General features: G+C 35.0%; 1 protein-coding gene across 6 annotated transcripts in view; it reads right to left on the bottom strand.

Moving 5' to 3' along the window:
* Nucleotides 1-26,143, bottom strand: part of INO80D (INO80 complex subunit D) — a 60,036-nt gene that overhangs the window by 17,922 nt on the left and 15,971 nt on the right. For all 6 annotated transcript variants that reach the window (XM_033111872.1, XM_033111871.1, XM_033111875.1 and 3 more), the window contains exons 4-8: nucleotides 21,618-22,366; nucleotides 14,865-14,973; nucleotides 7,969-8,193; nucleotides 2,982-3,091; nucleotides 1,107-1,240 (exon numbers count right to left, since the gene is read on the bottom strand). In XM_033111872.1, coding sequence (XP_032967763.1) covers nucleotides 1,107-1,240; nucleotides 2,982-3,091; nucleotides 7,969-8,193; nucleotides 14,865-14,973; nucleotides 21,618-22,366 — 1,327 coding nt within the window. The remainder of the gene's footprint in view (nucleotides 1-1,106; nucleotides 1,241-2,981; nucleotides 3,092-7,968; nucleotides 8,194-14,864; nucleotides 14,974-21,617; nucleotides 22,367-26,143) is intronic.

The following is a 26,143-nucleotide window of genomic DNA, read 5'->3' as shown; positions in this document are numbered from 1 at the left end:
GTGAAATCATCAGTGTAGGTCCACAAAAGTGGTTCAAAAACATAGAAATCATTTCTTAATCATGATAGAGCCTGAATAAGCTTACAAAATTTTTTATATTTGAAATGTTTTAAAGTTAAAATGGTAAAATAATTATTCATTTGTATATGCAGTTTAGTATACAAATATTCAAAATATATGGCCCATATACCCTGTTTCCCCCAAAAAAATTTTGTCTCACTCAAATTTTTAGTACATATACCTTGTACAATACCTTGCAAATAGTAGAACTCAGTAAGTGTCTGATGGGTGAAAATAATACAAATGCATTTAATGACTATATAATTCAGATAGCTCATTAAATTCAGACTTGTCTCTCCTCCAAATTATTTTGAATTAATTAGGGCTTATGATAATAGCATTAAGAAAAGCAATAATTAAGTTCAGCAGAATTACAGAAATTTTACAAAATATCCAAGACATCCATAGAATTGTATATTATGTTTCTTGTTTCCCTGAAAATAAGACCTAGTTGGACCATCAGCTCTAATGTGTCTTTTGGAGCAAAAATTAATATAAGACCCAATATTATATTATATTATAATATATCATATTATAATATTATATTAAAGACCCAGTCTTATGTTATATTAAAATAAGACCGGGTCTTACATTAATTTTTGCTCCAAAAGATGCAGTAGAGCTGATGGTCTGGCTAGGTCTTATTTTTGGGGAAACACGGTATATTAAAAACAAACAAACAAAAAAACCTAGGGAAATGGGGCAAAAAAGAGCTTAGGAAATCTATGTATAAGAAAACGTATTTTAAGAAAAGGAGAGATACAGTATAGATAATAAACAAAATAACCATATTTAAGTAACTACTAAAACAATGTTGTTGTTTTTTAAATGAGGATAGGAAATTAACTCAGTGGGTCATAACCAGCATTTTTTTGGGTAAAACAGAATAGACTAGAAAATATCAGGTACCAAAAGTATTGTTTCGCAAAACCTGTTTCATTGACTTTGTATACACATGGTTTGTACTAAGTCACAAAATGCTTCCTACTATGGATAGCTATCAAAAGCTTGAAAGCCTCTGTTGCAGAAATAAAATCTGAACTTACCATTTTTTTGGCATGTTCTTCGCACAGAGGTGTCTGGTGTGTGATGTCAAATACGGGCACAGAGCACTGCTGTCCATCTGCAAACTTGGCCGTGCAGCTTGAGAAGAGCTGCTGAGAGCGGTTCAAGAGGATATCTGGTTTTTTTTTTTAAGTTAGGAATAAAATACACTGGAACTCTATTTAATTGCTCAATTTTTATAAAAAATTTTCCTCTTCCCTTCCTTGTGTTAGTAAGTATAAATTTTACTATCTATAAAAGTTAAAGAACCAACCCAATTACTGATACCGGAAAATGATAACGGTTTCATCATTATTTATCAGATGATACTGTGTTTCCCCAAAAATAAGACCTAGATGGACATCAGCTCTAATGTGTCTTTTGCAGCAAAAATTAGTGTAACTTTTTTTTTTTATTCTAATGTATAAAATAAGCTGCAAAACTGCCATTCTCCTGAGCTATTTCTTAATCCAATGAGATTTTGCTTCCTGGCAACTGTTGTCAGTTTGGCTCAAATAAACTAATTAAACTTCTCTAAAAAAAAAAAATATAAGACCCCGTCTTATATTATTTTATATAAGACGGGGTCTTATATTAAAATAACAATGGGTCTTATATTAATTTTTGCTCCAAAAGACGCATTAGAGCTGATTGTCCGGCTAGGTCTTATTTTCAGGGAAACACAGTATGTCTGAAGGAGTCTATTTTGCTAATGGGGTCCTAAACATGAGTCTCCTTTATGGTCATTCTGACTTCCATTATTTGGAGAAGCAGGGCCATTTCCTTCTTCACATACTAACTCCTAAAAGTTCCACCATAATGGTTTAAAAAAAACAAAAAACAAAACTTTCTTTTAAGGAAAACTTCTGCATATCATCCTCATTAAGAATAAAAATTTAAAGATAGAATTCTAAAAAAAAACAACAACCTCACCTACCCAAATTTGGATTTTTCATTTCACATTTCCAACACCACACTCAAACTTACAACTTATGAAAAATTACTTTTAAATCAAAACAGTACTATTAAAATTGGAATAGCAGCTTTACAGCATCAACATTTTTAAGCATCCGTACTTTTAGCCACTAACTACATTTCCCCCAGGTTTACTTTATATCTGTTAAGGAAGTATCTTTCTGCTTTTTTTTATGCTTTTATAGTGAAGACTCTAAAAGCCTTTACTGCTGCTAACAAAGTTGTGAAACTGTAACTCCAAGAACAGAAGGGGGGGCAAAAGTCAAACAGGTAGTAAAGAAGAGTAATTGTTACTATACAAATGTTTTAAGTGCTATTCTATTTTAAATGTTTAATAAAAGTAAGAATAGTAAGATTTCATAACCAAGTATTTTCTTTCTTAAGGTATTTTCTTTCCTAGTCAGTGATGTCTATCTTTCATTCATCTCAAATCAGTGCTGTACTTGATACAAATAGCTAATTATTCCCACAGCAAAAAAGCACACTGTAAAATTGTATAGCCTTCTTGGAAGACTAAGAACAGTTTTTCAATAATACGACTTGATTTTTCCATCAATGAGTGCTACAGCTGCTTCTTACAAATCACCTAGAACCCCAGAAGGATTGCAATTCTGTTGACAAAATTTAATTAAGTGACAGCCACTGGAAGAACCTGCTATGTGCTGTCAATTTTGTTTATTTTGATGTGATTCTTAAAGAAAGAAACACAAGGACACAAACAGAAAAAATTAGCGGACAGCATGAAAATTGAAAGTTATATAAAAATTATTTTAAACATTAAATGGTTATGATTTCAAGCATTCACTTGGCTTAAGAATGGAAAAAAAAAAAAAAAGAATGAAATAACTAGCCTTGACTGGGTCAGTACTTTTCAATGCACATTCATTTAGTGACGAGGATACGTTGGAAACAATGTCTGGTGAATGGAAGGGCTTTGTTCGTGCACTGTTCACCCTTCACTGTTCCACTGCATGCTGCTGGTTCCACCTCCCTCAACTTGGTCCGCCTTATGCTAAAAAAGGAAAGAAAAATTAATTTTTAAAAAATGCTTTAAGAATCCAGGGCAATTTTTCTACATTGTGTTACCACAATGCAACACCAACATTTTACCTCTCTACATTCATTAAATAAAATATAAGTATGGGTTACAGTGACCAGTTCCTATATTTCCCCAATCTGAAAAACAAATAATTACATTATAATCAGTTTCAACTATGCCTAGCTGTTTTTTTGTTTGTTTGTTTTTAGGTGATATTTTGTTTCCTTTTGCTTCACAAAGGGATAGTGAAGTGATGAAGAACATGAGACTAGATCTGTCAGACTTAATTCTGAAAATCAGCTCTACGTCCTACTAGCTGTGTGACCTTGAGCAAGTTACTTAGCCTTGCTTGAGCCTCAACTTCCTTACCTGTAAAGTGGAGATAAGAGATAAGATAACGTATCGAAAACACTTAACATATATAATATATAGCGCAGTACATAGTAAGCAGTCAATGGTTAACTGCTGTTATTATGATCCTAATTAGATTTTGGTCATGTCAAGCTGCTAAACAGTTAATTCTGCAAAACCTTGATCTGAAACATAAGGAAGGGGATACTGATATGCAGAAATGGCTGATTTGCTCCCATCTTCCAAAATGCACTCACTTTGGACATATTTTTTAACCTTGTATTATATGTGCAACTCCATCTTTCATTAACTGCTATCTCCACTTTACACATTTAATATTTAAATATTTTAATAGTATTTAAAATGTTTATGAATAGGCAATACATTCACATGGTTCCAAAAATCAAAGAGTAGGAAAGGAGCCAGTGAAGAATCTCTGTTCTATTCTTGCCCTGATTTGCCAGTTTCCAATTCCTCTATAGTAAGTACTCATTTTAGTAATTTGTAGATCCTTCCAGTTTTATACACACATAAAAAAATAAAATAAACAATACTTAAATTCTTACTAGTACAAAAACTATCCTATGTGACTCTATAAAGCATCACAAACTAGTAAGCCTTTGCACATGTCTGAGTATACACATGTGTAAAAAATGACCTTAATGCACTGAGTTACAAGTCAGGCATCAGAAACAAGAAATCTTTTGAATCCTTTGTTTCTAGTATCTGTCTAAGGATTTCAAAGGAATGATTTACACTAACTAGAGACAGTCATACAGAATCTAAATTACATATGACTTTACATAAAATCTAAATAAAGTATATTTCTATTATAACATATAAACAGTAAATGAAAATAGAAAACCAGGTGCCGGGCTGCCACAGAAGTTGCTTTAATTAAGAGTTCTGCAAGATTTGTCAGGAACGGGAGTGTGGGGAAGTGGGTCATTAATTTCAGCCCTCTAAAAAGGATACACAATTTCAAATAAATGAAGTTTTCCTCAGTATTGTGGCAGCTAAGCCCACATTCTCTTGGTCTAGATTTCAAAAGAAGGTAGCTCTCTATATTGAATGGATAATTTTCATTGAACACTTGAATAATTACGCTCAGCCACCTACCAAGCCCAGCACACAACGCATGCCCTCGTTTTCTTTATCCTAGACTTCAAAGGAAACCATGTTTTCCATTTTTTTAAACCACAAATATGTTCCAAATCACCAATCTATCTCTACAAATAAACCAAAAGTCAGAATTTTGATATCCCCATGGATAATTACAATAAAAATGTCTGATAAATTGGGTATGTTTTATTATCAAAACAAAGGGAGAATTACCAAAACATTTTGATGTTTTTACTATGAAAATATAACAGGCTTCCCTTTTGTATGCTCTATTGAAGTTTCCACACAAACAACACACAAATACATGACACACAAACAACACAAGTCTCTTCAGGCTTGTGGGCTACAAGATACTTAGATTTGGATTTACATACTTTAAGCTATTGCAATGGTTTATTCCACATATTCACCAATAAATATGATGAAGTTATTAGTAAGAATACTCGAATGTTATTCAGTTAATACCTGAGTTATATTTTTAAAAATACCTATTAGGAGGTAGCCATTAAAGTTCGAATTTCTAAAATATTTAACAGCAACTTTTGTGGAACTAGTCTTCAATAGCAAAAATATCAAATACAGGGCATTATCCAACTGACAGCTGATTCTGGTGAGCCTAAAATATAATGTGAAGTAGTAAGCTGCCAACCACCAAGGAGTGACGATCATCTCATAGATGATTATCAGTAATGCACTGGGCAATAAATCTTTTACTAATCACAGGTGACATAACTAAATGACATCAAATACATGTGAGAATTATAATAGAGTTCACCTTGGTATTTGTTTTGCAAAACTGAGTTATCATAAAATTTTTTTAAAAAATCACTGAAGATTTGGGAGATGCTCTGAAAAGGAAGGAGTTGCTTCTGCAGTTAAAAATCATAGATAAACACGCGTTCTACATAAATACTAAACTGTCCCAAACTCATACAATAGTCCCTTACATCCTGACAAGGTCATAACAATGCACTTAAGACTCAATGTTCTACACATACTTTGCTTCATGATGGACAGTTTAAGGTTTCTACTGAAATGATACACTTGAATGCAGTATACAATATAAATTTTAGATATTATTTTAAAACTTGTGTCAAACTGAGTGAATTCTTTCAACAAGTAGCGAACAGACATCTCTTCACTGGTTCAATTCTATTCATTTGTTCATCAACACTGGTGATTTACGAACAAAGTGTACATTGTTCCTGCCCTCATAGAAATTACTGTCAAGCCTGACAGACAGACATTGATGCGAGTATAAAATTCTACAGTGAAGCAGAGTACAGAGCACAATAAGCACATATAATAGGGGGACTTAACATAGTCAAAGGAATACAGAAGTGCTTCTCTGAGAAAGGTAAGTCCCTGAATAAGTAAGCTAAGACCTAAAGGATGTTTTAGAACGGACACTACATCCCCTACAGAGGACTGGGAGTTCTAAGAGTGAGGGAAAATACTATAGGCTGCAGTCAGATACACATACATAGTTTCAAACAATTCTAAATATGCCAAGAGGCACAAAACTCCTCAGGGCACAGTATCTTTTTGAGATACACAATTCAAAAACAGGTTACTTTTTTTTACAACAAATATAGTGAAAACCAAAATATACAAAACTAAAATGAAATTTCAAAATACAGGTATATAACAAAATATAGCTACAAAGCAGAGGAGTTTCTTTAGTTTTCTGTTTGTTTTAAACCCTTTTTTCCCTCAAGCAACTCATGATCAATATAGAAAAAGCAGAATATAAGACTACAAATGTTTTTAACTTCATCAATAATCCCATCATCTAGAGATAACCACTGCTGATATTTAGATACATAAACTCATAAAATGTTATATACAGTACATATTCAAGGTTGTTTTAAAATATAAGTAAAAAGTGTGAAATAATAAACTCAATATAGAACTAAGCCTTTTAAATTTGAAAATTATTTCCTTAGTTAAATACGGAGATATTTTGGAAATTCAATTAAACTAGTATTTTCAAAAGGTATATAATCTAATATAAGCAATTATGATTTGACTTAAGTTTTTACCACCTAAATGAACAAACTTCCAAAATGGTAATATATCACAATTTCTTCACTGAAATACCAGCTAACTCTACATTTCCAATATATGGATTTTCATTCAATAAAATATTATGTAAACATTATAAATCCTGTTTTCAAAACAATCTTTAAGAAAACAGGGGAATGGCTATGACATATTTTTATGGAAAAAAAACTGGACACATAGCTCAAATAGTCTATATCGAATTATGCTTAATTACATATCTAAAATAGAAAAGGTCTAAGGACTGACATCTGTATTATGAAACCCTTGAAAGTCATGTTTTAAAGAATTAATATCATCAAAAAAAATTATCGTAATTCAGTGTTAAATGGATGGGAAAAAAGCAAGAAATAAAAAACACACATAGTATGGGAAGGCTGGTTAGCTCAGTGGGTTAGAGCACGTGCGGTACTCTTAACAACAAGGTTGCCGGTTTGATCCCCACATGGGCCACTGTGAGCTGCGCCCTCCACAACTAGATTGAAATAACTACTTGACTTGGAGCTGATGAGTCCTGGAAAAACATACTTAAATAAATAAAAGTTTTAAAAAAAATACATACAGCATGATCTCAATTTTTCTTTTTAATACGAACACACAGCTCCTGGGAGATCTCTCTCTCTCTCTCTCTCTCTCTCTCTCACACACACACATATACACACACACACACACACACACACACACACACACACAAACACAGAAAAAGACTAGAATGAAACAGAACCAAATTGTGCTCTTTCTGCTTTGTGAATGGTGATATTACAAAGGTTTTTCCCTTTTTATTGATATTTTTCAAATTTTTTTAAATAAGCAAGTATCTACACTATAAACAGAGGGATTTTCCTCAAAAGAAATCCAATGTAATGAAATATTTTAAACAAGTAATATGGGGGATAATGTAAATATTAACAGAAAATACATTTGAAAGTATTTTTAAATAACGTAAATAGAAAACATAATACGGTACTTTTGTAATAAAAAAAACTCTAAATATTACTTTTAAATAACGTAAGAAATTTCTAAGCATTGTATTTTTTTAAAGACAGGTAACATTCTCAAATCCTTTATTGAATAAATTCTAATCAAACTCTAGCAAAATTACAGTAATGCTTTAATTTTACTGTCAGCTCATGGCAGTATTATTTTTCCACCTGTTGTAGAATAGAACTTTGTCTGAGCAACAAAACCAAAACACAATGCATAAATATTTCAGGCTTAAAAGCCTACCACCTATTGTGCCTTAACTATCCTCTCAAAACACACAGAAACAGACAGAGACAATTCCTTAGAAACAAGTGACTGCATCGGGCTCTCACCTGGTTCGACTGCTTGCAGCTCTCTGCAGTTCTTGCATTAACTGACCAGTACACTCTGGTTCTCTACTAGCCGCCTGCAGCAAGGCTTTCCTTAACGTATGCCGGCATTTCTTTTGACGAGACTCTGCCCGCTCCAGGCGGCAGAGGTGCTTATATTTCTGCTGAAAGTAAGTGCAAAGTTGGGTCACCCTGGAGCTCCTACTCTCCATATCATCGTCATCAGACCTGAAAGGAGCAGGGAGAGAAATGAAAAACTGATTATACGTGGAGAAAAACGGGGGAAGAAGGGCAGCCAGATGCACAGGTTAAAGCTTGGCGGCAGGCATTTGAGCACATACTTTAACAAAGTTAGAGGAAGAGAATTCCAGGACAGCTGAAAATAAAAGTACTATGTTTCAACAATAAATAGGGGGATAGAGACAACCCAATGCTTTAAGACGCTTAACCTTCTTAGCATGTCACAATCAATGTCTTCCAAATTTTAAATGACTAGGAATTCTTGGGAAAAATATATTTTCTTTACCTTTACTTACAAAAAGGTCTGAGTGAATGGCATGGCAGTTATGAGGAAATACAGCAAAATTTCATAAACGATAGGTCATACCAGAAATAGAGCAGCAAATTCCAGCAGTGCATTATCAAAGAACTGCCCTTTTAGATGTACTGGTTTTCAACTACCTTTTTCTTGAAGAATTTTGATTGTAGGGATCACAAACATTCTACAGTTTTGTTTTTTGTTTTTTTCTAACTATAGGAGATATCCTAAACAACATTTCATATACCAGGGTTTTTTCTGTCATTATGCTCATGTCACTGATTGGTGGAAGTGCTCCATGGAAAAGGATGCTGAAGGCACATTTAGGTTCAACAAGAAAGAGTGCTGTAGTTAGAGTTAGTTAGCAATGTCCCATCAGTGAGGTTAGAAAGGTCCCTTTCTGTGGAACAATGTGATCTCACTTTTTAGGGTTAGGAATAATGCACCCTAGACTTGAAAACTGACCCATGTTACTTTACCTTCTTTCCCTTCTACTGTAACATAAATAAATAGCACTCCAGTGACACTACAAACTACATGTTACCCTACTGATCTTCCGTAAATCATTGCTTGGTTTCTTTCTCTTAAGTGGTATCCCTCCTTTTTCCTTCAGAATAGCTCCTTAACAGGCTACTCTGTAAACTTCCGTTAAGTATATGTCCTAAGAAATATGTTCTCTTCAGTATACGAGTACATTCTACCACAGATATACCAATTGAAGGATCTTACTTCAATCTTTTCATTTATTCAACATTCAACACTTACTGCATGTCTATTATGCTAAGTATAATACTACAGAGGAGAAACAAAACATTTCATGAAGTCTGCAATGCAATTTAGACAAGATAAATGCATCCCAATGTTAAGCAAAGAGGATAAAATCAATAACTAAAACTGTGGGGCAGACAGACAAATGATTCAAATATCTGACCTAGAATTAGAAATATCTGGGAGCTTTTTAAAATTTCAGGTTTCCAAGATCTACTGAACCAGTGTTTCCATGGGATGGGGCCCATGAATCTTTATTTTTGAATTGTTCCCACCAAGTCCCTCAGCAGATCTTCATTTTGGGAGTTCTGAGTTCTAGTAGAGCCGTCCATGCTATAAACATCTTTAACATGATGTAGACAACAACGATTAACATCAGAGAAGTACAGCTAAAGAGCTATTAAAGTTCACTAGAAAGATTATTGGATGGAAGCTTTGTAGAGAAGATGACAATACAACTGAATCTTGAAGAAGGGGTAGAATTTGAAGATGAGAAGCAAAGGGTACATCACAAAGATAAAACAATGTAAGCCAAGATACAGAGATGAACAGGATGGGGAACAGCATGTGCTAAGTAGCTTGGCTTTGCTAAGGTGTGGAGTAGGGAGGGGAATGACCGTGGTAAGGTAAACTTTCTAAACCTGAATGCCAAATTAAAGAGTTTAACCTTTATTCCACAGGCAATGAAGAACCTTGGAGATTTTTAAGAAAATAGGTAACAGTAATAGAGCTGTGCATGAGAAAGATTACACTGCCAGAGAATATAAGTGGAGGGAAAGACAGAAGCAGAGAACAGTGGGGAAATTATTATAAAACTCCAGATAATAGATAACAAGGAGCCACATCAGGGTGACAGCAGCAGGCCTGGAGAAGATGAGCGGTAATCTGCACTTATAAAAAACAGACTCTGTCAACTGGGCAAGGAAAATGGAAGGGACAATTATCACTCAGTTTCCATCAGCAAAGACCAGGGAACAGGAGCAAGTCCAGATCTGGGGCAGAAAGTAAATTTCAGACCTACGGAATATAAAGTACAGATGAGATCTCAAAGGGAGCTGTGGAAAAACCACTGGAAATGATAAACTGGAGCGCATTTTGGGAAGAGATACAGATTTCAGAGTCAACAACTAACAAATGAAAGACAGGGGAGTGACTAAAAATAAAAGGCCACAGAGATACTAGGAAGAACAAGACAGAAGAGCTATTACAAAAGAATTAACTCAATTTGGTGACTGGATATGAAGGATAAGAAAGTCAATAATGACTCAATGATTTTTAATCTGCATAACTAGGAGAATGGAAGTGTCATTCTATTAAAAAAAAGGAAAGAGAAAGGACAAACAGCAAGTCTTTAATGGAAAGTAAAGCTCCTGGGGGGTGGGAGAAGACGGTAATCACTTGCCAAAATTGTTATTTGGAAAGACTATTACTGCAGGGAAGAATGGCCTAGAGCAATGGTTCTCGAGTGAACTACAGAAAGGTGCACCTGGATGCTACATCATTACAAAAGTTTTCAAAGCTTATTCATGGTTTCCATACTTATCTTGATGTGGAGCAGTAAGTAATAAACGGTTTGTAGGCTGGCACAGGTCCATAGACCATCCCTGGCATGGTCCGAAACTAAGATCTCCAAGATGCTTCCTAAGATGCCTCTAAGATGCTATGACAATACTGTTTCAAACCAGGTTGCTGAGGAAGAGTAGCAACTGGGAAGACGAAGGCCAGTTCCCATCATTTACCAGCAGGGAGAAGGCCTGGCACCTCCTGCATCCTCAATTATGTGTTAGTTTCCCTCCTTCTTTAACTTTCCTCACCTGTGAAATGAGAGCTATAACCAGTGGGCTTGCTTATCCCGAGGTTAAGAGAATGAAAAGAAATGATATATGTGAAATCGCAATATAAGTACAGGTATTATTATTAAAATGCTACTAATAACTCCAAATATGAGCAGTAAATTCCAAACCTGATTTCCTAAGACTTCAGATTTGTCTGTCATCTCAAGGCATGACGTGAAATTCCCCAAATGAAATTCATTTTAATTTATTTAAAAAACAATGAAAGGGCAAAGAGGCAACATCTCCGATAAAATAGGGGAGTCAGGAAGAAATACACATATTGAGGAAAATAATTAGTTTAATTTTACAAATGCTAAATTTGTGGTATTGGCAGAATATTCCATGAGAAATTATCTGATACGTAGTTCAAACTCAAAAGAAAGGTGGGACATGAGAAAAAGATTTGGGAGTTATTCACAGAGATAACAGTTGAAACAAACAAACAAAACAGGATAAAAGACTTATTCCACCGGACCTAAAGCAACTACATACAGGATAAGACATACTTATGGACACATTTTTGGTCTCAAAAAAAGTAGAGGAAATCTCTTCCCCAAACCACTTGGTCAACAAACAAACAAACAAACAAACTTTTTTTAAAAATCAGAATTGAAGCTAAAGTCGGAAGCAGGGAACAAAGTGGGGGGCGGAATGGACTGCACTCAGGGCACATGATGATAGAAGCACTAACAGCGGATATAAAACCTCATTCCAACAAGATGAAGTAGCCCAACCGGAAGTTCTAGGATAAGTCTAGGACCCAAAAAAAATCAAAATTGCCATGCACACGAGAAGGCAAACCACTTTACATGACAAGAAGAAAATAAGGACTTACAAGGACTACAAAGGTTGCAATTACGAGATACTGAATATAAAATAGTTATGTATGAAATGTTAAAGGATGGATTTACAAAGGTAAGAAAGCAAGAAAAGACAAACAGAAATGATCAGTAGATCTGAAAAGGAAATAAATGCAATAGCTACATACAAAAATTATTTTAATCCAAATTCCGTGGACATTTTACCCAAAAGAAAGGAAACAAGGCAATTATGCCAATCTCCACTATTTCTATTTAATATTTTACTGAAGGTCTTAGCCAATGCAGTAAGGCCAGAAAAAGCAATAAAAGTCATAAGATGGGAAGAAGTAAAACAGTCTATATTCATGGATGATATAATTATTTGCAAAAAAAAAAAATCATAATTTACAAAAAAAGTCTAGAACTAATAAGTAAATTTATCAAAATTGAAGTATATATTAATGAGTGCAGATCAGTCTAACAAATTTTATTTTTACATAAGCAGCAAACAAATGAAAGATAAAATTACAAAAACAATTCAGTTTACAACAGTATCAAAAACAAAATACTTCAGGACAAATTTAATAAAATATGTACATGACATACGTACCAAAAACTAACCTTACTGAGAAAAAATTTTGAAGACCTTAACTAGAGCAGTATCCCATAATCATGGATTGAATGACTTACTATTGCTAAAATATAAATTCTCCACGAATTAATTTATAATAAAAAACAAATTACAATAGGCTAGTTTGCAGAAAACGACAATTTGATTATAAGATTTTTGTGGAAATGAGAAGTACCTAGAATAGTCAAAATAATCATGAAAAAGAACTAAGTTGTAGGATACAAACAACTGAATTTCTAGACTTACTATAAAACTAGTCAGAGAGTCAGAAGTAGCCTAAAAATTAATTAATGGGACAGAACAGAGTTCCTGGAGCTCTGTGTCAGGAACTCAGGTCAGAGACCAATATATTTTTTCTATTATCTCACAGTGAAGACTAGAGAGAGATGTATAGCTAAATCCCCTTTCTTTTTTTTTAAATAAAGATACCAAATCAATAACCTACATTCAACCTTAAGAAACTAAAGGAAGAGAAAACTAAACCCAAAACAAGCAGAAGGAATGAAATAGTCTAGGGAAAAAATAAATGAAAAAAGAATAGAAAAAGTATAATAGAGAAAAATCAATGAAACCAAAAACTGGTTCTTTGAAATGATCAACAAAATTGACAACCCTTAAAGCTCAACTAACCAAAAAGAAAGAGACGACTCGTATTACCAAAATTAGAAATGAAAGAGGGGACATTACTAACCTACCTTATAGGGGAAAAAAGATTATAAGGAACTATTATAAAAATTGTATGCCAATAAATTAAATAATAAAGATGAAATGAACAAGTTCCTTAGAGACACAAGCTTCTGAATCTCACTCAAGAAAAAAATAGAAAAATCTCAATCAACCTATAACTAGTAAAGAGATTGAATTAGTAATCAAAAACTTACCACAAAGAAAAGCCCCCTGACCTGATGGCTTCACTGGTGAATTACACCAAATGTTTAAAGAAGAATTACCACCAATCAATCACAAATTCGTCGAAAAAATGAAGAGGGAACACTTCCCAACAAATGTTTAAAGAAGAATTACCACCAATCAATCACAAATTCGTCGAAAAAATGAAGAGGGAACAATTCATTCTATCAGGCCAGTATAACCCCAATACCAACATTAAACAAAGACATCACAAAGAAAGAAAACTACAGACTGATATCCCTTATGAATGTAGATTCAAACTTTTCAACAAAATACACACAAACCAAATCCAGAAGCATGTAAAAAAGGACTATATACCATGACCAACAGGATTGATCCGAGGAATGCAAGCTGGATTCAACATATGAAAATCAATGTAATAGACCCCACAAAGACCAAAAAAACCACATCATAAGACACGTGCTATGAATGACTCTTGAAAATGTTATACTAAGTGAAATAAGCCAGGCATAAAAGGACAATCATTGTATAATTCTACTTATATGAAATACCTAAGTAGTCTCTTATGAATCAGTTCCCTCAGCCTAATCACCTCTGGGTGTGCTCACAAATCACATTTTTAAGCCTATAAATTAAAAACCAGACCCTATAATGTATGTCCATACAATGGTACCGTATCGGCCTGGGGCAGCTATCTGGTCTCCCCTCTACCTCACTGAGCATCCATTCAAAAAATAAAAAACTAATTAGCTGAGTCTGTGAGTTATCTTCTGCCCCCACAGATAAAGATCCCCCTCAGTACTGTCAAACTTGTACCAGGTGAATTCCTGTGAGGCCAAGGCAGTCAGTCTCCTGAAAGAAAACTAGCTTTCTCACTCTCACTGCAGGGGCTGTTCATTAATCTACAGCTTTCTGATAAGGTAGATACTAAGAACCTTTAATGAGATGATCTTGAAAAACATTTTAGCGTATGTGAACTATGCAGCACATTAACGTATTACAGAATAAATCAATCTTGCCGAAGTCAGAGGTGAAGTAAAAAGCACTATTTCCAGCTACTGTGGGGCTAGGCCAAAGAAGATACGGAGAAGTCAGGCAGAGAGACTCCATGTAGCCCTGGGACCACGGGCAGGTTCCTCAACCTCTCTGGGCCTTGATTTCCTCTTCAGTAAAGTGAGGAAATGAGATCAAATCATCTCTAAGATCCATTTCAAATCTAAATTCTATTTCAATTGTTTCCTACAGTGATAAAGGGGAAAGACACAGAAATAAATTTACCAAGACAACTTAAGAATAACTTTCCTCAAAAAATATAGCACATTTCTTCCCAAGTGAAATCTATTTTACCTCCTTATAATAAAACTAGATCCAATAATGGAAAAAAAAAACTTTTGCATATATAGGAAAGAATCAATCTACTACAGTAATTTAGAATAAAAACGAAAAGGAAGACTTACGTGTGTCTTTCATATCTGAGGGTTTCTCGGATGGACCATGCAACCTGGTATGGCGAGGCCTGCTCTGAGTCCTCCAGTTCCTCTCCGCTTTCTTCAGACCAGTCCAACCCTGGGACAGATAAGAGGATATTGCAAGTTAGAAAATTTTACTTCTATTTAAAATTTAAATAAAAAGCCACCTAAAATACGTAACCCAACACCTACAGCAAGTACAATCATAGTGTGAACAAATGCCTCCTGATGAGTTTCATCCCTAACAAAGTCATTAATAGTAATAATGAATAATGAATGTCTAACAAAGGTATTAATAACATACAGTCAGGTCCGAAACGATGACATTATAACAGAAAGGGCTATCTATATTCCAAGGATGAACTTCTTTTGTCAGACACTTCACTAACGGAATAGAAACAACACAAGCAAATTCAAGTCCAAAAAAGGTAGAATTCCTTAAGTATCAAAACATCACTACAATATCAGAAAAACATAAAATATATTCAAGACAGTGAGAAAAGCAGTTCGGGCAAGAAAAAAATCAAAAGGGGTCCGTGGAATCATATACTTCAACAAAGAAGGGTCCTAGAGTTAACTGCCAAAGGCAAACACTCCATTCCCCTTTCCCAACACCTCTACAGGAAAGGACTCCATCCACTAGACAGGGCCATTCCCTCCACAAGAAGAGAGAAGAGTAGGATGGCAATTCTATTTCTAATGCGGCTTGGAGTTTCATTTAATTCTTTTAAATAATAGCTGCCACATTTTGTGTTCAATTTTGAAAAACAAGTTTCAACGGAGAAGTAGAGAAATATAGTATGAACAATACTTGATTTTGTTAAATGCTATTAGTTTTAATCGGATAATTGCTAGCTTCCAACAGAAGGGTTTTACCTTTTCAAAAGTTTTACATCTTGAAGCAGTCTTGATAAACACTGACGTTGCATAGCCTAAAATATGACAGTGTGTGGGGACTACATAACTTTCATATACTCATACCACTATGAAACTTAGAGACTTTGATAACTAGTATTCTACGTCTTCCTTCTTGACACATAACTTAGATGCAGTTATATTAGGAAGGACCTCACAGGGTGGCTGGATGGCTCAGTTGGTTAGAGCGTGAGCTCTGAACAACAGGGTTGCCGGTTCGATTCCCACATGGGCCAGTGAGCTGCGCTCTCCACAACTAGATTGAAGACAACGAGGTGCTGCTGAGCTGCCGGAGGAGCGGCCAAATAGCTCAGTTGGTTAGAGCACAAGCTCTTAACAACAAGGTTGCTGGTTCAATTACCACATGGGATGGTGGGCTGCACCCCCTGCAACTAAAGATTGAAAACGGCGACTGGACTTGGAACTGAGCTGCGCCCTCCACAACCAGACTGAAGGACAATGACTTGGAGCTGATGGGCCCTGGAGAAACACACTGTTCCCCAATATTCCCCAATTAAAAAAGAAAAAAAGGACCTCAGAGATTTTTTCCATATTTTAAATGAGTTTACATGTGCCAAATAGGGAAATTAAGAAAAAGTTAACTGAAATGTAAATTATAAATACTTAAAATTAAATAACACATTGCAACTGGCATAAAGAAACCTCAAATCTAGTTACAAGATGACTATCGAAAATGTGAGGTCACCTTAAAAAGTAAGTTACTTTCTCTCAACTGAAATAGTAATTTGTTGTTTTTTTTTGTTTTAAGTAAAAAACAATTAAGTGATCACAACAGCATCAGCTTCAAAATGTTGAAAGGTGAGGTCTTTCAAACACAAAGTGACACTTAAGGCACTTTTAAAAATTAGAACATGAGTTATCTGTAGAAGTTACAATAATTTCTAAGACAACTAAGCTTTCGCTGAAAAAGTCAAGATCTAAGTCATAAGAACTAAAATGGAAGTGTTTCTCCTGTTGTGAAATTATCTGTCCAATAAAGTAAACCTTTGATCTTGGCTTCATTATCACTAGTTTTAATGTAACGAACTGAGATAACCAGCCCAAACAGGAGTACAAAAGCTAATTACGAGAACTGCTTTTGTCTTGAAGTACTCTCTGCAAATATGAATGCAGACTATGCTTGGTCATAATGGTGCATTACAATTTCTGATTTCTCCAAAGAACATTTGTTTTGAAAACTTGGGCCCCTAATATGCTTGAGTTAAAAAATAAACAAAAAGACAATAGTTTTTCTCTAAGTTTTCATTCTGTTCCAAATGATGGAAAATCAGCCCTCAACACAACATTCAAAAGCTAAAAAAAAAAAAAAAAATCAGCCTCCAGAAGTAAAAATAAAAATCTCATAGATGATAGAGGTAAATGGTAGAATACGAGGCAAATATTTGGGAGTAAAAAGATCTCTGTCTCAAAACTAACACCTAATGAGTTCCAAATAGATGACTAAAATGTAAATAATAAAAGGACTAAAGGAAAATGAATATAATTATATACTCTTGGAATGAAGAGAGTCCAAACATGGGTTAAAAAAACAAAAACAGGGCCAGCCCGGTGGCTCAGGTGGTTAGCGCTCCATGCTCCTAACTCCGAAGGCTGCCGGTTCGATTCCCACATGGACCAGTGGGCTCTCAACCACAAGGTTGCCAGTTCAATTCCTCAAGTCCCGCAAGGGATGGTGGGCTCCGCCCTCTGCAACTAAGATTGAACACCGCACCTTGAGCTGAGCTGCCTTCCGGATGGCTCAGTTGGTTGGAGCGCATCCTCTCAACCACAACATTGCAGGTTCAACTCCCGCAAGGGAATGGTGGGCTGAGCACCCTGCAACTAGAAAACGGCAACTGGACCTGGAGCTGAGCTGCGCCCTCCACAACTAAGACTGAAAGGAAAACAACTTGAAGCTGAACGGCACCCTCCACAACTAAGATTGGAAGGACAACAACTTGACTTAGAAAAAAGGTCTGGAAGTACATACTGTTCCCCAACAAAGTCCTGTTCCTCTTCCCCAATAAAATCTAAAAAAACAAAACAAAACAAAAAAAACCCCACCTGATTCAAAAGGAAGAAATCCTTAAAAAAGAGAATACATAAAAAATTTTAACTTCTAAATTCCAAAATCATTAGAACAGATATTTAAAAACAAATAACTAATGGGAGGAAGGAGAAGCTTTGCCACAAACACGAAATATGTATAAAAAGCTCTTACCAATCTCTATAAAAGAGAAACACTTCATTAAAAATGGGTGAAAAATTGAAAAGGCAAAATAAATAGAAAATACAAATGTCCAAAATAGCCTATGAACAAATATTCAAAACTACATTATTAATCCAAAATAGCAGTTCTTATTCAAAGTATGGGCCACAGATCCCCAGAGGTCCCAGAAACCCTCTCAGGGAGTTCCTTAGGTCAACACTACCTTCAAAACAACACTAAGAAGGCATTATTTGCCTTTTTCACTGTGCTGAGATTTGTACTGATGGTTAAAAAAAAAACCATGATGGGTAAAACTGCTGGCACCTCAGCATGAAGCAAGGCAGTGACACCCAACTGTACTAGTAGTCATTCTATGTTCCACACCATGACTTGCAGTGAAATAAAAACAAAACAGTGTCCAGAAGGTCCTTGATAAAGCACTTGTTTATTAAAGATTGTTCTTGAGTATGTCTTTATAGTATTTTGTGTGACTAAATGTGAAGTATATAGATAAAAGCACCTCTGCTGCATATAAAGTATGATGGTTGTTTTGGGGAAAAGTACTTGCGTGACTTTTAATTGTGACCTAACCTAGCTGCTTTTTTTTTTTCATTCAATACCATTTTTATCTGAAAGAATTACTGACAATCTATGGTTATTAAGACTCAGATATTTGGCAGTCATTTTTTTCTAAAATGACCACAGTAAAACCATCTCTTCAAGGTAAACAATGGATAGTGCTTGTTACCAATAATAAAATTCAAAGTTTTACTTGAAAGCTCAATTTTTTTGAAAACTTGAATTCATCACTAAAAGTATGACAACTTCCTAACAGACATTTCTGATGAGATTGGTGGTAATACTAACGAATGTAATTTAAAAATTTTATATAATGAAATATGTACAGATGTTCTAAATGTTGACATATTTTATATAATGAAATTTATATAATGAAATATGTCAACATTTGGAACATCTGTATAACTGTAAATCAGTATTTTCTCCAAATGATCAACACATGGTGTTACAAAACCTTGCATGGGTAAAAGATCCATTCAAAGTACAAGGTGGATCAACGGATTTTAATGTACCAGTATGCAAGATTCCCTGATTCGGTTTCAGAATCCACATTGTAACTAATCTTCAAGAAACTACCACTTGTCAAGGTTTGGTGTAGAATCAAATAAGAATGTCGACAATTATTTGAAAAAAAAATATTAAAATATTCCTCCCTTCTCCAGCTACAAATGTGTAAGACCATATTTTCATCTACTAACACAAACCATGTATCACAACAGATTGACTACAGAAGCAAATAGGAGAATCTAGCAGTCTTCTAGTAAATCAGACATTAAGATTTATAAAACAAAGTAAAAGAATGCATTCGTAATATTACATTATATTTATTTTTATTCTGGAAAAGTTATTTTTCATAAAAAGAACGTGTTAACATGTAGTGAGTTTGTTTTCATTTTTAAATGAGTTAGCATTTTAAAAATTTCTCAGTTTTAATTCCTAATTCAGTAGTCAATAGATATAATTTACATACACACTATGGTGTCCTCAATACTTTTTAAGACTGTAAAGGGATTCTAAGGCCAAAAATATAAATATAAGAAACACTCAGATCTAAGGTATGCAAATATCTAAAGATGTAGAAAACCTGTCATTCTCAAACACTGCTGAAAAAAGGGTAAACTCACAAAATAATTCTGAAGGAAAATTTCGCAACACATATCAAAAACCATTTTAAAAAATGGTAAGCTTGGAATCAGAAATTCTGCTCCTAGGAACCTATTTGAAGGAAAAATTAAAGATATGACAGTAATTATTTTACTACAAGGCTATACAGCTACAACACTTTACGATGATATAAACTGGAAAAGACTTAAATTAGAGAAAGTATTCAGGTGTTATGTTTTCATACACAACAAATTGTGCTGTGTATGAAAAATTACTAATTGATAATACATTAGGAAAAATTTTAAAACAGGCTACACAACTGTATGTATGGAAAGAACCCACTTTTATATATCTGTAAGAATATACCAAGGTATTAACAAATATGTATTGATAAGGTTTGAGGTGTTTTAATCTATTATTTTTATTTATCTATATTTTTAAAGTTTTATTAATTTTTTAAATTACCAAAGTCATATATGGTTTAATAAAAGGTGAAACAATATAAAGCTATATAAGAAGAGTTACCACTCCCATCTCCTTAAAAATACATCCTGTCCAAGTCCATCCCTGTGTGACAGCCAACGTTAACGGCCTAGTCATGCATATCCACTCGCGCTTTACCTACGCTCAGACCTAACGGGCCAACATCTATCATATACTTGATCAATAGATATACCGATATCCCTTGTTTATTGAGTTTATTTTTACAAAAATAAGATCATATAATACCTCTTGATCATTTTCTACTAGTTAACATATCATGGGTACAACCAGGTAAAAGACAGATTTCATTCATTCTTTTTAGTAGCTGCATAATACTTCATAAAACATATATGTACAATAATTTACTCGTGGTTTCCTATTGGTTGTAAAAATTGTTTACAGATTTGTAATATTACAAGCAATGCTGTAATAAACATCCTTGAACACATATCCTTACACTCTGATTATTTTTATCCACAGGAGAGTCCCAAAGGTGAGTATGCTAGCTATACATACACTTTTAATTAACAGATACTATCATATTACTTGCCAGCAATGTATCCCATAGCTGCATCAACACTGGATGTAATTTTTGCTAACCTGATGATAATTCATTGTTATTTTAATTTGCATTTCCCTGCCTGAGGATTGAGGGTTTCATTTGTTTATTGACTAGTCTTCTCCTTCCTCTATTCCCATCCCTTTCTCATTTTTCTATTGCTGTCATGTCATATAAATAATTGTTCCTAAAGTCAGAATCACAGCTCATACCATATTCAAGAATAAATTCCAAATGAGTGAAAACTTTAAATGATCAAAAACAAAACAATCAAATTCTTAATATAAAATGTAGAGTATCTGTATACACTTGGGATCCGAGAGATTTTCTTGAGCAAGAAAGAAAACTCAGAAGCAACAAAGGAAAGACATGAACTATATATTCAGGTCTTATCTGTATTGTTTCACTTTTAAGTCATGAACAGGTATTGCTTTGGGAATTTTTTTTCAAAAAGCTGTTTTTAAAAAAAAAAAAAAAACACAACTGTTGGCAGATGTTAACAATGCTATCATTATTCCAAAGTCCTACGATAAGACATGTAGAGAACTTAAGACCGACAGGCAACTGAGCTCAGAGGCGTACAACCAAACACAACTACCTTTTAATACTGCGGCTGCTGCTATTACAACTCTTCCTCCTCCTCCCCTCCTACTACTACTCGAGGCTATGATTTGAATTCTAAATTCTGCATTGTGTTCACCGATTATTATCCTCTCCAGCAGCAATTTACTCTAAGGTGCTCTACCTACACACAGGCTCTTTCACTGGAACACTGTGCAGTGCTCTTCTTCCCCACCTCCTATGTGGAAGCTATTAAAAGAAAGCCTCGTGCAAAAGGGCACATTTTGTTGTATTCTGCACACATGATAAGGCAAAATAGATATTAACTCACCTAAATGGGGAAACAGATCAGTGTCCAACTGATGTTTCTGGGTGCACAGTTTCACCAGTCTCTGCAGCCGACTTATACAAGAGAAGTGTGGAGAGAAGGCTGTGGCTTTCATAAGGACCCGGTCAGTCCTGGGCGGGTCCACGACAGGAGCCCTACTGGATGGCAGGAGGGGCAGAGGCCTCTTGTGAGACAGCTGCCTGGCTTGTGCTATAGTGTGTGTGGTGGGGGCCACTCCCTGCATTGGTAGGCTGGTGTTCTGAGGTGGAGGTGACTTGCAGACTAAACCCTGCGGTGGTGGCGCGGAAGGTTTTAAAGAAGTGGACAAAGGTGACAGGTGGGAGTGCTGCTGCGGGGGCGGCTGCTGTGAAGGTGCAGGAGGGGGACTAAAGTGCTCTTGCCGAACTTTTAAAATCTCGGTCTCTCTCTGGCGCTGCCGATTCTGGGCCAACTTGCTCTGCAACTTCTTTCTCACAGTGGCCCCTTTCTTCAGGTCATCATCTTCCTCGTTGAAAGCAAAGGGGTCTTCCAACTCAGTTTCCAGGTAGTGGAGAGGGACTCTGGCCCCCGGTGGAGAGAGGGACATTCCATCCAGTCCGTTGGGCATCTTCAAGGCCAAAGTGGGCACCGTCAGGCCGAAGGCCATGGCATCCATCTGGTGCCTGACCTTCACCTCATCTATAGGATCATTCTTTTTCTTCCTCTCTTTTTTCGGGATAAAGCCAAGTACCTGCAAGTGGCTGTTGCAGTACCTTTAAAAACACATATACATGGGAAATGTTCATGATACAGATTAAGAAAAGCAGGATATAAAACGACATATTATAAAACAGGAATCCTCCTGTGTTAGAAAGGCATGACTATCGTAAGTCTTGGTATGCATGGATTTAATATATGCAACCTGCACTACTCTCAAGCAATCCTCGAAGTCCATGCAACTTTGCTAAAGCGAATATGTGAACTACACACGTGCAGAGGTTGTCAGACAGAACCAAGTCATTGAAATAGTGAGTGGCCCTGGATAACTGCCCAGCTATTGCTTCTCATACTGCTTTGTTATTTTCTATTCATAGCAAACAAGGTAACTAACTCATCAAGAGTCACTTAAAATTCTCTTATTGAAAAAAAATATATGTTCCAATGCCATTCAAGTATTTGGAGATTCACAAAGATCTTATGACATAACCCTTAAGAATATCAAGTGCCCACTGTATGTTCTACAGGGAGGGAGGAATGCAGGGAGGAAAGGAAGAAGGGAATAAGAATAGAAAGGAAGGAGAAAGTAATAAAACTAGTTAGTAGGATTATAGATGAAATGGGTTCCTCAATAGCCAGATATAAGGACGTCATGGACCATCTCCTCTAGTTTCTACCTACAGTAGGCACTAAAATGATGCCCTTTATACAGATAAGGAAACTAAACTTTATACAAGTTAAATAACTTGCCTAAAATCATCCATCTGGAAAATGACAGAGCTAAGACCTGTTCTAAAAATCAAAGCTCACAAAGCTTTCAATAATGAGCAGGTTACTTTTGTAATGTAAATGCTATTTCAAAACTGCTATGAAAGGATAGAACCCTTCTACATAATAGGAAAGTAGAATGCATGTTATATAACCACACTTAAAACCTATGGAAGTTTTTACCAGTAGAAAAGTAGTGGTTTTTCAAACTGGTATTCCTCATGCAGTCCCACTGTATGTTAACCAGTATGCCCTGAAAACAGTGTTCCATGCTTAATTAAATTTGGGAAATGATGGTTTAAACAGAATAATGATTTCGTTGTTTGTTTCTGCTGAACAACTACTCAGAGCATTTTTGTATGATAAAGTGCATTATGCTTCCAGGTGGAAATGTACCCATGCGGCGGTATTTCCCAAACTTATTTGAAAATGGCACCTATTTTTCTTGCAGCACAACTGTGATAGCGCCACAGAACACAGTTTAGGAAAAAGGCAATAAACTAAATAATTAATGCTAATCATCAACCTAACTGAGCTGCAGAAAAATTTTTTTTCACTAATTGTTAAAATACAGATACACCAAATAATCGGGAGACATTGTTTTATTGGTTTGTCGTAGAAATACCATGTTTCCCCGAAAATAAGACCTAGCCAGACAATCAGCTCTAATGCGTCTTTTGGAGCAAAAATTAATATAAGACCCGGTCTTATTTTACAGTAAGACTGGGTCTTATAGAATATAATAATACAATATAATATAACATAAGACTTGGTCTTATATTAATTTTTGCTCCAAAAGATGTATTAGAGCTGATTGTCCAGCTGGGTCTTATTTTCAGGAAGACGGTAAATCTATCAGAGGCACTCTTTAATTTTCAATATGACTATTAAGAAAAAAGCTTTCTGGACAGTAAAGAGAACCTATTCCATGCATGCGCGCACACGTTTGTGTGTGTTGTGTGTGTGTACACACCTAACAGGTTTGAGCCAAGTCCCACATATACCTTAAACAGAGTAGAGTCATAAAGCTGTGGCGAACAAGAGAAAGGGCTTCAGGGATAACTACTACTGACCAAGAAGCTTCCCAAAAAACGAGTAAATGGTTTTTGTTGTTTTCAACTCATTCTCAAATTAATAAAAGGATTAGTTTTTTTAGTGGGGGGAAATGAGATGGGGTATTTTCTTTAAATTAGAAAGCAGACTTTTCTGCTGGTGTACAGGTGGGCAGCCTGAAGCGGTAAGTGAGGCTACTGTGTGCCCCCTGACGTAAGAGGGCAGAGGCTGACTGAACGCACGTACAGTCCTCCTGCAGCCTCACCCTCAACTCTCGCCAGCCACTCCGGCAGCGCTGTCACAACACAGAGTCTGAACTCTTAAAAACCTTGCCTCTGCTAAAAGGGACAGTTCTTCACAGCTGGAGTTTAAAAAGCTTCCTTAGTTATGAATAGCATTTAAAATAAGTATGCAAACAGGAATTTCCAGTCTAAAAGAAGGACTATCCAGGGCAGTAACTGCTATAGGGCTCTTTTGGTGGGGATGAAAATGTTGTAAAATTAGGCTGTGATAATTGCACAAGCCTGTGAATATACTAAAAAAAAAAACCGACTTGTACACTTCAAATGGGTGAATTGTATGGAATGTGAATTACATCTTAAACGACTTTAAAAAATAAACATACAGATAACAAGAAAATTTCTTGTTAAAGACATATGTACTACTAAAAATATACATAAAATTACAGCAAACTTAAATTTAAAATATTACATAAAATAAGCAACTTGATATAACCACTTATCTCTGAGAACCAAGGCCACAGTAATGAGCCTTAGCTTCCCACTATGTATCAGCAAATGAACTTCACTTTTTAAGTTTACCAGTACTTCTACTGAACACAGCACCATGCTATTTCAGAACGGTAGACCATAAGTTAGCATTTATAATACAAACCAGACAAGCTAGACACCAGATATTAAGAAGCTTCCTCTAGCTGACCACCAACCAGATAATTTTGCCAATTAAAGGTCCTTGGAAATTTTTTTTCCTAAAACAACACATAAGCCATCTCAAAGCCTTAAGTGTCCAAAGAGTAGCTGCATTAATAACAATGAAAGCATATTTTCAAAAGAATGTTAATCTTTTCTACAGTATGTCATGTACTATAGTTAAAACTCAATATTTATACATAGGTTTAGACATATTATTACATGAATTCAATCTGGATTTCTTCAGGTAATATATTACCTTCTGCTAATGCCTATTTTAATCTATTTTCAAACAACTCTACAACAATAAAAGTATTAATATCATTTGCATTCAGTCTCGGACCAATTTTGAAAAATATATGTAACCTAGTACTTATTATATATAGCTTCTCTTGACACAGCAATACAAACGTCCTTTCCTTTTTTTCTTGTTTTAAAAAGAAAATTGCTTAGAATATAAAAGTGAAGACATGCTTCACAGAATTAATATTTCAGACAAATTCAGAATGATTCTCACTTTACTTCTTGCTGTTCACAATATAATACTTGCTTTATCTGAAATGAAAAATATCCAAGGTTGACAATTGCAACTGTGATAAAATGAATTTAAAACAATATTAGAGATGTGTTTACAGTGGAGCTTAATGTAAAAAAAATTAATCCAAGTTCATCCATTCTTCAAGTTTAAAAAGGGTAGGGATAAGAAATTATCATTTTCAGTCTGCTAAAGCCAACTGGACAGATAAGCTTAGCCTAATACAGTGGTCCCTTTCTCACCTGAGATTAAAATTTTATTCCTTGCCTCACTAAGCAGCTGTTTCTAACCTTCAGGTATTGTAATTTGAAGCCTTAAGGGCTTATTAGAAATTCTAAGAGTATTCCCAAATCACCACATTATACTACAGTCATTTTGGTGAGACCTCTATCAACGCAAATTATTTATTTCACCCTAAAAGTGTAAAAATTGCTCACCATGACAGATAAAATACATGATTCCTTCTCAACCAATTTATGGAGGTGACATTTGCTTATGCATAGGAACAAGGATGAATTGAAGGCGGCATATATTTTTTAAAGGTAGAA

Source organism: Rhinolophus ferrumequinum, chromosome 8 (genome assembly GCF_004115265.2).
Source record: "Rhinolophus ferrumequinum isolate MPI-CBG mRhiFer1 chromosome 8, mRhiFer1_v1.p, whole genome shotgun sequence".
Taxonomy (NCBI): Eukaryota; Metazoa; Chordata; class Mammalia; order Chiroptera; family Rhinolophidae; genus Rhinolophus; species Rhinolophus ferrumequinum.
The sequence above is the reverse complement of the archived record's forward strand: the minus strand, read 5'-3'. Positions and strand labels throughout refer to the sequence as shown.